General features: G+C 42.0%; 1 protein-coding gene across 4 annotated transcripts in view; it reads left to right on the plus strand.

The window, feature by feature from the left end:
• The window catches only part of CTNNA1 (catenin alpha 1), a 185,612-nt gene that overhangs the window by 153,007 nt on the left and 20,127 nt on the right, over window positions 1-12,478 (plus strand). For all 4 annotated transcript variants that reach the window (XM_032158017.2, XM_032158019.2, XM_032158021.2 and 1 more), the window contains one exon: window positions 1,657-1,749. In XM_032158017.2, coding sequence (XP_032013908.1) covers window positions 1,657-1,749 — 93 coding nt within the window. The remainder of the gene's footprint in view (window positions 1-1,656; window positions 1,750-12,478) is intronic.

Genomic DNA, 12,478 nt, shown 5'->3' on the forward strand with positions numbered 1-12,478 from the left:
CGTGAGCCACTGCACCTGGCACACCAGCGATCTTTGTTAGTCCCAAAACGCTGATTTTTTCAGTGATCATCATCATATTTTTTATGTTTGTTGTTCAAAATGTCGTCTTAAGGCAGTGAAGCAATAGAAGTTGTAGATTACTCTTCATGAACACATCTAATTCAAGCTTTCTCCTTCAGTGAATATTTGTTTCCTTTTTTTTAAGTCTTACATTTTACAAAATTTATCTTAGGTCATGTTTTGCAGTGATTTTTTAAGCAAACAAATAGAAATCCTCAGTCATCTCTGTAGATTTGTCATCCTGAAAAGAAATGTCTCTTTGCTTGGGTCCAGATGACAGAGAAGGTGGAACTGCAAACGTCAGGGAGTATAAGTGTTGCTTCTTTATGTGACTTTGAAGGACTCATAAACATCAGAGATCTGACTTTCCAGTTCCCTTACATTTTTATGTTTAAATTGCACGTTAACTTCTTTTGTTTCTCCTTGTGTTCGGGCATTGCAGGATTCTGATAGTTAGCAGTCTTATAGAAAGCTGATAATCCTTAACGGTAGCACCACAAACAACTGCCATAATAGTGTATGATTTTTCTGATGTGTTTATGTGCTTAAGTTGGGTAGAGGAGTGAAAATCAAAGGTTATTGCCATTGCCCTTGTTTACTCTAGCATTTAAATTCCCGGAAAGTGCCTCTGATATTCAACTGCCTACGACTTTATCATTCATAACTCAGTTTGCAACTGGGGTAAAGATGTGTCTCAGTACCACGTATTCAATGGGGCCCAGATATTGCTAATGGAATTGGCAAGCCTGTTCATTTAGAAATATGGATAAGTGATCACAGCCTTAGCAGTCACTACACAGCAACATTTCAGAGCTTCAGCAAAGAAAGTATGACACAACCTGGAAAGATTGTTCCTGACTACGTGAGCTGTATCACTGAGATGGCTGGACGGGAAGGTAAAGATTTCGGTTCAAATTAAGCTGCATCAGCCAGGAGAGATTCAAGCTGTCAATGTTTTTGAGAACCTAGTTGAAGGGCAGTTTTGCTTTTAACTATGAAACATAATCAGTTTCCTTTTCTACTTTTGATCATGATTGCCTTTGGTCCATCTTGATGTTGTCTTCATGTTATTTTTTTTTGTTTGAAAAATTGCCTGGTGTTCAGATAAAATTCATCTTGCCTTAAGTTAAGCATCTATTCCCTGTCAAATGAGAATAGCACCTTAGAGTTTTTTATTTCCTTCCTTCAAGAACACTGCAAAACACATTTTTATTTGAGGATAACAACAGTTCTTCCCCAATGCCCTTGATTCCTCAGCTTTTCTCACCTTATTGCCCATACTAGAAGAACCTTTTTCTGAAGTTACTGTTCAGGCGGGTTAGAGGCCATGCAAAGCATGTGAGTTACAGGCCCTGGGATCTTTCAAGGTTTTGCCACCAACCTGCAATGTGATGTATGTTATAAGTCTGTATAGTTTGCTTTGTGTAGAGTTAAAAATGTGTCCTAATCTAAGTAAATAATCAGGCTGTGAGAAGGGAGACACCCTTGGTGCTCTTGTCATCTGTTCCAGAATGGTCAGAGGTAGGTCCAGGTGTGTGTTTTTTCCTTAGCAGTCAAAAGAGAAAAATCTTTAAAGATTATTTTTTATGTTTATAGGTTGCCAACTTGGCCTGTTCCATCTCAAATAATGAAGAAGGTGTAAAGCTTGTTCGAATGTCTGCAAGCCAGTTAGAAGCCCTCTGTCCTCAGGTAAAGTACAACTGACACTGGTGACAGCATAACCAAATTGAATTTTGATTCAAGTGGAGATGGGTTTATTTTGTTAAGTTTTGTTTTGTTTTTAGGATTTTAGATGGAAGTCTTGGGGACAGATCACTGACACAGAACCCACATAGTTTGGAATATTTTTTGTTTAACATTAAGTGACATTTGCACGGGAGATTACATGTTACTCCTTGCCCTTCATTGAAAATGCACAGTGGGCTGGGTATGGTGGCTCACGCCTGTAATCGCAGCACTTTGGGATCCCAAAGTGGGTGGGTCAGTTGAGCCCAGGAGTCTGAGACCAGCCTGGGCAACATAGCAAAACACCATCTCTTAAAAAAAAAGTACATATTTTGGCCGGGCGCGGTGGCTCACGTCTGTAATCCCAGCACTTTGGGAGGCCGAGGTGGGTGGATCACGAGGTCAGGAGATCGAGACCATCCTGGCTAAAACGGTGAAACCCCGTCTCTACTAAAAAAAAAAATACAAAAAATTAGGTGGGCATGGTGGCAGGCGTCTGTAGTCCCAGCTACTCGGAAGGGTGAGGCAGGAGAATGGCGTGAACCCAGGAGGCGGAGCTTGCAGTGAGCCAAAATCGTGTCACTGCACTCCAGCCTGGGCGACAGAGCAAGACTCCATCTCAAAAACAAACAAAAAAACAAAAAAGACATACATACATAGATACAAAAATTAGCCCGACATGATGGCGTGCACCTGTAGTCCCAGCCATTCAGGAGGCTACAGTGGGAGGCTGGCTTGAGCCTGGGAGGCGAAGGTTGCAGTGAGCCAAGATCATACCATTGCACTCCAGCCTTGGTGACAGAGTGAGACCTTGTCTTGGTGGGTTGAGGAAGGTATGGTGCCCTCCATTGCTGGAAAATACAGGGTGGCAGTGACCACAGTCTCCTTGAGGGAGAATCTACACCCTCCTTGAGGGAGGGCCATCTGTGACATCTGGTCATCCTGGAACCATGAGAGTTACCCCACACTATTCACCTGTATTCATTTTAATGGCCAGTATTCGAGTCTCTGTGTTGGAGGAAACCAAATTCACAAGCTAGTCTCTTTATTCTGTAGTGTCATAAAGCAGCCTAACGATACAGATAGTAACTTAATTTGGCCAGCTTCTGAAGTGAAAGCTCAAGAACTTGTCTCCATTTATAATGGTATATTGGAAGACTGGTGATGAAGCTGCATTACGCATCTGGCACTCTAGAAAGACTGAAGCACACACGACAGCGAATGCTTTTTAAATGCCCAGTGTGTTGCCTGCCTCCTGTGAGGAGAGCTGAGTTTGTTTGTCTGGCCTGACACTCCTTGTCATTCCGGGTTTTTCTAAGGAGTATAAGTGATGGATCAGTAGAAGAGGTTGCCTCTCCACTTTCCCATGTGTAAATTGCTCATGGCATACTCTGAGGACTTACCTCTCTTTACATGTCCTGCCAGAAGGCAGTGGCCACAAATAAAGGAGAGTAAGCAGAGGGACTGGAGAAATGAAATAGAGGTCATGGGAATGAAGTTTGTTATGTCTGCAACCAATTTAAAAATATTCTGTGACCATTATTTGACTTTTTTCATATAAATAATCCCTGACATTCAAGATAGGCAACCAAAATAAGTAAAGCCTCTCTCGGTGATTAATCTGGCATTCTCATTGGTACATAGGTTAGTAGGACATTTGTTCTAACACCTAACCATGTGGATTAATTTGCCAATGAGAGTTGATCTGCCTTAATATTACTGTGATGGACCCATTGTGAATTCACATCATCTGATAGACATTTTCCCAGTGTTAGTCCAGTCCTGAAATCTGCCAGTCATTGATAGCTGCATAGATATTTGCAATGGATCCAATCACCACATCCATAAGGATCTTGGATGGCCAAGTTGTATGAGACAGATTTGAATTTGGATTCTTTCTTCAAGTTTGTTTGCCATTTACTCTATCAGCACTTTGTTTTTAATGCCTTTGGTTTTCCATTTGGTCTTGAAATGCTTGAAAAGCGACAATGCTTTCACAAATCTGTGGAAACAGATGGTAGCATACACTGATCACACCTACCAAGAGTATTTATATAAATGATCTTAAAACCCAGGAAAAAAATCACATGGAGAGTCTAGTAGATCCTAATGAAAATGATGGTGTGCATAACTTGTGTGGCTAAGCCATGTCACATGGGTTTGAGTTAGCCATCAGAAAGCAACGTGTCTTCCTCTCCTTTGCAGTTTCATTTTTCCTACTAAAACAGATCTCAAGAGGAATAGGCTTTAGGCAGACAGTGCCCAGACCACACTTGGTCCTGGGTATGTGTCCTGAAAAAAAAAACATGTTTTTTCAAGTGTGATTATTCTTCAGATTCTCACCTGGGCTCATTGCTACTCTTGCTCACAAACTGCTATGCACACAGGACTGGGCAGGTTCAGTAATGGCAAATAAAGTAGGTGTTTACAGACATGGTCACAGCAAACTGGGCATCATGTGCTTGATTTTCAGTAAGGCAGCTTTGACTTCACCCCAGCCCCGTTATTGCCAGATCCCTTCCTTCTCCTTCTTCTTTCTTGTTTCGTCTTCTTTTTTCTTTTTTTGAGATGGAGTCTCACTTTGTCGCCCAGGCTGGAGTGCAGTAGCATGATCTCTGCTCACTGCAGCCTCTGCCTCCCAGGTTCAAGTGATTCTCCTGCTACAGCCTGCCAAATAGCTGGAATTACAGGCATGTGCCACCATGCCCGGCTAATTTTTATATTTCTGGTAGAGACGGGGTTTCACCATGTTGCCCATGCTGGTCTCGAACTCCTGGCCTCAAGTGATGCCTGCCTTGGCCTCCAAAAGTGCTGGGATTACAGGCCTGAGCCACCACGCCCGGCCCCCTGTCATGTCTCAATTTTAAACAATCGGTAACTAATTTAAAGTTTTTAAAATCTTTGAGGAGGATAACTCAAACTCTTCTGTGTGCTGCCTCTGGCCTGCTGTGGCCCATGTGTTTCATGCTCAGAGGATCTCTCCTTCAAGGAAGCGAAGGGCTGTCCCTCAGAGGAAGAGGGCCTTGATTGTGGAGACCTCTGCCTCCTCTCTTGTGGGCAGTGATCACAAGCACCGCGGATCCTCATTTTGAGGTATTCCCTTCTAAGGTCTAGGCAAGTTAATCAACATGTTAGGTAATTAGGGTAGTTAGTTAATTTACTAGGAGCTTAATTTGGTGTTTTAATATGCTGCAGCATGTAGCCAAACATTTATTATTTTAAAGGGTGTGTTTCTTTATAGTAAGGCTACTGTTGACCTCTCTTCAGAGTGTGGAAGAGGTGCCCAGTGTTTCCAGGATGTGTTTTAGTGTTTTATGCTTCATGCCTAGGCTGCTGTACATAGATAGGCAGCACTACAGTTTGGAGTTGGCTCCTAGACGCTACTTTTAGTTTCTGGTGGGGAGAAATGACAGGTGGGACCATTAGAAGAGTTGTCATCCCCACCCACCCCCCCATCCATTTTTTTTTTTTTTCTTCTTCGAGACAGAGTCTCGCTCTGTCACCCAGTCTGGAGTGCAGTGGCGCAATCTCGGCTCACTGCAACCTCCGCCTCCAGGGTTCAAGCAGTTCTCCTGTCCCAGCCTCCCGAGTAGCTAGGACTACAGGTGCCTGCCACCACGCCCAGCTAATTTTTGTATTTTTTAGTAGAGACGGGTTTCACCTTGTTGATCAGGCTGATCCCACCCTCCTTGGCCTCCCAAAGTGCTGGGATTACAGGCATGAGTCACCGTGCCCGGCCTTTCATTCCCATTTTAAAGTTTGCCCTATAGCAAATTAACTTTCGAGAGACATAGGAAAATCCATTCTACAGTACTCACTTTTTAGCAGTTAAACAACTTTAACTCGAAACATTTGAGATAGTAAAGTTGAGTTCAGGCCCTGTGCTCACATCTGTAATCCCAGCATTTTCAGAGGTCAAGGTGGGAGGATCATTTGAAGCCAGTATTTCAAGACCAGCCTGGGCAACAGAGCGAGACCCCATCTCCTATAATGAAAGAAGTGGCTGGGCATGATGGCATGCACTTATAGTCCCAGCTACTCAGGAGGCTGAAGCAGGAGGATCGCTTGAGTGCAGGAGTTCCAGGCTGCAGTGAGCTGTGATTATACCACTGCACTCCAGCCTGGGCGACAGAGTATGACCCCTTCTCTGAATATAACATCGAGCTGAGGAAGAAGTAATCTAAAAGTGGCTATATTTTGTTGGGAGAAGGAACCCACATTTTTTGGTGATTTGTGATCATTAAGAAAAGAGGAAGTAGGTCGGCTCTCTCTCTGCATTGCCTTCTACTTGATGGCTACTCTCTGTCACTCTTTTCTCTGGAAAGGGACCTGCCTCCATCCGAGCAGAGCGCCCTGGCCTCACAAACTTTTACAAGGAAGCAATTTACAAATTGGTTTGGGAAGAAACCAAAATCTGTACCCTTTGTATCCCAGGCATTATGTTTCGCTTGTGGATGTGCCCGTTTTAGTCTATAGTAGCTGCTTTAAATATTTTTATTTTTAAATTCAAAACCATTTGGTGTGCTGGTCAGGAAGAAGAAACAAAAACACAAAAATCCCAAACCTTGCAAACAGCAGCAGGTTTCTGACATTTTGAGTCTTTAAAATCAGAGGAGGGCATTTTGGAGATTATCTCACTCGATATTTTTTCTTAGTTCATTATACAAGAATGAGTATTACACATTCGTATTAACATTAAGTTAATACAAATCTGGCACTTAAATAATTTATAATGCCTGGTTTAATGCATGGCTTTTCTTGGAAATTTATACAAAGGATGAATTAAGTATATGAAGCCTCTACTTATCTACATTTTTTTCTTTCCCCTGCCTTTTTTTTTTTTTTTTTTTTTGAGACAGGTTTTCACTCTGTTACTCAGGCTAGAGTGCAGTGGTGCCATCATGAATCACTGCAGCCTTGACCTCCTAGGTTTAAGCAGTCCTTGCACTTCAGCCTCTGAGTAGCTGGGACCACAGGTAGACTCCACCACACTTGGCAAATTTTAAAAATTTTTTGTTTGCCCAGGCTGGTCTCACACTCCTGAGGTCAGGTGATCCTCTCACCTGAGCCTCCCAAAGTGCTGGGATTACAGCTGTGAGCCACTGTGCCAGGTCTCTTTTTTCTTTTAGTATTTCTCACTCACTAAATTGAGAAGTTACTTCTGAAATTGTTCATTCTTCCTTCTGCCTCCTTAGATTTATCTTCCATATTGCTGCTTCTGTCATTGTGCTTATGGGAACCCTGATCATATTTGTGGCTGACATGCTTGACACACATCAAATAAGCATAAACTCAGGCTGGCCTGGCCCCTAGCTGGTGGGAAAATACATGGCCCTTAAAGGAGCACCCCATACATACAGGACAGGGCAGACCTGTGGCCTCAGCTGTCACTTAACCTATTATTTCACAATCATGGGACCATCTGTCTTTGAATCACTTCACTTTTCCACTTTGGTATTCTCTAATCTGGTTTTTTACAAAGCAGTTTCACAGCTCAAGGGAGATGCTTCTTAACTAAAAGTTTCTCTGAGCATTTTCTGTATCCTCCCATCTCTACCCTCCTGTGCCTCCCACCCCTCCTTGACTCAGGTCTGCAGGTAACAGCCCCCCAGAGGTGCTGTGCTGTCTTCATAAGGCTTGCCTGTTGCTTTGTGTTTTTGTAATGTCTGATTTCTGTATCTTAAAATTGGGAAGTGTTTCCTACTTTTTTTTTTTTTTTGAAAAATCTGTGTATATTTGGTATTAGTTCTTTGTATGTTTTGGAGAATTTACCAGTGAAGCCTGGTAACTGTTAAACTCTAGCTGGACCTGGAATTTGCTTTGTGGGAAGGTTTTTAATGATGAGTTCAGTTTCTTTAATAGATAGGGATATTTAGGTTATTTTTTTATTCTTGAGTGAGCTTTGGTAGCTTGTCTTTCATTAATTTTCTACTGTTTATTTTCTTCCTTCTGCTTGCTTTGGGTTTAATTTGCTCCTTTTCTAGTTTTAAAATTGGAAGCTTTAACTCATTGCCTTGAGACCTTCCTTCCTCCTTTTCTAAGGTAACATTTAAACATTTTAATACTATAAATTTCCCTCGAAGCACTGTTTTAGCTGCCCCACAAATTTTGATTATGATGTGTTAAATATTATGGTTAGGATGGGCAGGAAGGACTCATTGAGAAAGTGATGTATAAACAAACACCTGAAGGAAATGACAGAGCAAACCACGGAGGATGTCTCAGGGGAGAGAGCTCAAGTCAGAGCGAACAGCAAGTGCAAAAGCTTGGAGGAAGATCAGAGGTCTAAAACAAGTTTAGGGATTGCAGGGCCTTTGGAGGCCTTGGTCATAGGCCTTTGGCTTTTAATTTGAGATGGAAAACCACTGAAAGGTTTTGAGTAGAAGAGTGACATGATCTTACTTAGGTTATAATAAGATCTTGGCCACGCGCAGTGCCTCACACCTATAATCCCAGCACTTTGGGAGGCCAAGACATGGTGACCACTTGAGCCCAGGAATTCTAGAACAGCCTGAGCAACATAGTGAGACCCTGTATCTATAAAGATAAAAAACTTGCCAGGCATGGTGGTGCAAGGCTACAGTCCCAGCTACATGGAAGGCCAAGGTGGGAGGATTGCTTGAGTCCAGAGGTCGAGGGTATAGTGAGCCATGATTGTACCCCTGCACTCCAGCCTGGGTGACAGAGTGAGACCCTGTCTCAAAAACAAAAAACCAAGATCTCTCTGACTTCCGTGAAGAGGGACAGAAGAAGAGAAGCTCTTTAGGAAATTGCAGTACACAGAATAATGGCCTCCCAAACATGTCAATTTCCTAATTCCCTAAGCCCAGGAATGTATCACCTCACATGGCAAAGGGGACTCTGCAGGGATGAATAAATTAAGGATCTTTAGATGGAAAGATTATCCTAGATTATCCCAGTGGACCCCCCCCCCAATATAATCATAAGTGTCCTTATATGAGGGAGGCAGGGGCATCAGAGGCAGAGAAGAGAATACAATGATGGAAGCAGAGGCTGGCCACAAGTCAAGTAATGTGGGCAGCCTCAAGAATTTGGAGAAGTTAAGGGCTGGCTTTTTCACTAGAACCTCCAGAAGGAACACAGATCTGATGATAATGTTGTTGATTTTAGCTCTGTAAGACCCATTTCAGAATTCTGACCTCCAGAAACTGTAAGATAATAGATTTGTGCTGTTTTAAGCCACTAAATTTGTGGTAATTTATTACAGAAGCAATAGTAGACTAAAACAGATGGTATTGTACTAATCCAGGCAAGAGTACAGTGGATATGGTGAGCACTGGTTAGAGTCTGGATATATTTTGAAGGTGAAATTTACTGAAGGATTAGATGTGAGGTGAGAGAGAAAAAGAGTCAGGGAATATAACACAGTTTTGAGCCTAAGCAGCTGGAAGGACGGAGTTCCAACATATATTTTGGTAAGGAAAGATGGTTTGGGGAAAGAGGTAAGTTTTGGACATGTTAATTTTGAGGTGCCTATTAGACATGCAAGATGCATGTCATGTTGAGGGCAGAGGTCTGAACAGGATGTGTAAATGTGAGACATCACCAAGGGAGTGAGTCTACATGATGGAAAGGTCTGGGAGTGGAACTGGGGTCCCTAACATTGAGAGTTTCAGGAGGTGAGCAGTGGCCAGCACAGGAGCCTGAGGAAGCACTGTCAGGACCAGAGCCCCAGAAGCTGACTGTGTCTTAGAAGCCAAGTGAAAGAAAAAAAAAAGGGGGGGTTTCTGGGAAAAGATTAGATGAGATTGCCCAGGGGTGGGAAGAGTAGAAAGAGGAGAGAAGGCAGCATAGGACTCAGCTTTGAGGAAATCCCAACACCTTAGAAGAAGATGAGAGAGCAAAGGAGACAAAGACAAAATAGCCAGAATGATGGAAACAAAACGGAAATAGTGTTTGAGAACATCCAACATCCATTCCTGATAGAACACTTTACAAACTAGGAAAAGGAGAGAACTTCCTTAGCCTGATAAAGAATCTCCATGAACAATTGATAGCTAACATTATACTTAATGGTAAAAACTGAATGCTTTCCCTGTATGATCAGAAATAGGACAAGGACGTCCACCCTTGCCACCCTTATGTCACATTGTACTGGGGCTCAAGCCAACAGTAGCATTTTAAAAGTTATGATCAGTACAGTGATCATGCCTAGTTGGGGGCTCCTTGCAAATTTAATAGTAACATTAATTTCCATTTTTAAAATTATAAGTAAGAGTAAACTTCCCCCCAACCAACAGCTGTTTTCTCATCATTCATACTTTACCTTAAGTAAGTGGTCCATTCCTGTCCCTGTTTTTCTACTGCTGTTTTGGTGTTTTCCTTATTGATTTACCTAATACTGTATATTTAATCTGTAATATGTATTTAAATACAGACATACATAATTGAATTTATAGGTTGACGTCTCTCATTGCTGTTTTGAAATAGAGTTTTCTAAGACATAAATATTGTGACTAATGGTGACTTAGTATATATGGTGACTTAGTACATAACTGAAGTGACTTTTTTTTTTTTTTTTTTTTACTTTCGTTCATTTTTTTTTTTTTTTTAACTTTCGTTCAGTTTCGTTGAAACTGTTCGTTTCTTTACAGATTTAACCTTTACATATTTCATATGAATTGCTTTGTGGGAGATCTGACCCTCCCTTCATTTTGTATTCTTTTTTTTTTCCTGGCATATAGAAAGGCTGTTGCTTTTTACTATTTTATATTGTCTTTAGTTACATTAATGAACTTCTATTCTAAGAGTTTTTTCAGGCCAGGTGCTGTGGCTCACACCGCTAATCCCAGCACCTTGGGAGGCCAAGGTGGGTGGACCATCTGAGGTTGGGAGTTCCAGACCAGCCTGACCAATATGGTGAAACCTCATCTCTACTAAAAATACAAAAACTAGCCAGGTGTGGTGGCACACACCTGTAATCCCAGCTACTCAAGAGGCTGAAGTGGGAGAATCACTTGAACCCAGGAGGCGGAGATTGCAGTGAGCTGAGATTATGCCACAATTCAGTTGATATACTTCAATTTTCTGTGTAATTTGCATTGGAATATGTGATTTTTCTCATTTTTCTAACAGCTTTTCCTATTATTTTCATTTCTCACCTTATTTCTTTGGCTGCAAAGTCCATTATATTATTATTTAACCAATGGTGACAGTAAGTATTCCAGTTAATAACATCTTGATTTTTTAAGGTAAATGATTTTATAGTTTCACAGCTCAGTGTCGAGTTGGATGATTAAAGTAGCATGTTAAGGACATATCTATATATATTTTTAAAGAGAGACAGGGTCTCACGGTTACTCAGGCTGGAGTGCAGTGGCATGATCATGGCTTACTGCAGCCTTGGCCTCCTGGGTTTAGGCGATCCCCCCACCTCGGCCTCCCAGAGTGCTGGGATTACAGGCGTGAGCCACTGTGCTCAGCCAGGACACCTCTTTCTATTCCAAATTTAGTAAGAGTAATCAGAAATGAGTATTTAATATTATCAGCTGTCTTTTGTACACAATTTTGTAATCAAAATGAGAAAACTAACCTTAGGCAAGGTGCTTCCCCTCATTATACTGTATGCGATATATTACAAAGAAAGCATTTTTCCCTTTGTAGTGAAAAATAAGTAAAATGTGTAATTAATTCCCTGCCCATGTTTACTTGGCTCTCTTAGGAAACATTTTCACTAGCCAAATATTCTTAAAGTGTATAGCTCCACTCTGATACATGGATACATTATTGAATTAATGAGTTAATTAATGAAGAAAGTGGTCTTACAATGGTGAACACATCTAGTGGATAAGGAATGGCAGGAAGGAATAAGTCTTTTGGATGAAAATGTGGGAGACCACAGCATAACATGTGAGAAAAACAAGGATCTCTTCTTCCAAATTATTGCCTAAACCCAGGCACTTATGGAAGTGTTGGGCTATTAATAGTTCATAAACTGGGATGGCTCAGTTCCCTGTGCCTGTGAATCTATAATTGATAGTCTGATAATCTACCAGTTCTAAGTATTAAGGAGGGAAGAGGAATAGCGGCACCAATCTAGTGGGTCTGAGTTTTCTTTAGTCTGTTTTCACATCCAGCTTTGGAGGGCTAAGTTATAACATTCTTGAATACCCCTCCAATAAATTGGGAATTACACCCATAATCCAAAGCGTCTGAAAAATCACCCCAGACTCCTCCACTCAGGGCTGCCCCCACACTCCTGCCTCATCCAGGTCCAGCAGTTTCCTCTTGTCTTTGCTTCCTTCCCAAGTTGCATGTTCCCAAGTTGCATGATTATAAACACATTTACTGCGCCGGGCGCGGTGGCTCCTGCCTGTAATCCCAGCACTTTGGGAGGCCGAGGGGGTGGATCACAAGGTCAGGAGATCGAGACCATCCTGGCTAACACAATGAAACCCCATCTCTACTAAAAATACAAAAAACTAGCTGGGTGTGGTGGCGGGCGCCTGTAGTCCCAGCTACTGGGGAGGCTGCGGTAGGAGAATCACTTCAACCTGGGAGGTGGAGGTTGCAGTGAACTGAGATTGCGCCACTGCACTCCAGCCTGGGCAACAGAGGGAGACTCCGTCTCAAAAATAAAATAAATACATTTACTTCTAATAACCCATAAGCACCTTGTACCTAGGAATCCTACTAATTATCCTCTCAGCCCATTTTCTTTTTTTTTTTTTTT

Source organism: Hylobates moloch, unplaced genomic scaffold (genome assembly GCF_009828535.3).
Source record: "Hylobates moloch isolate HMO894 unplaced genomic scaffold, HMol_V3 SCAFFOLD_6, whole genome shotgun sequence".
NCBI classification, from domain to species: domain Eukaryota; kingdom Metazoa; phylum Chordata; class Mammalia; order Primates; family Hylobatidae; genus Hylobates; species Hylobates moloch.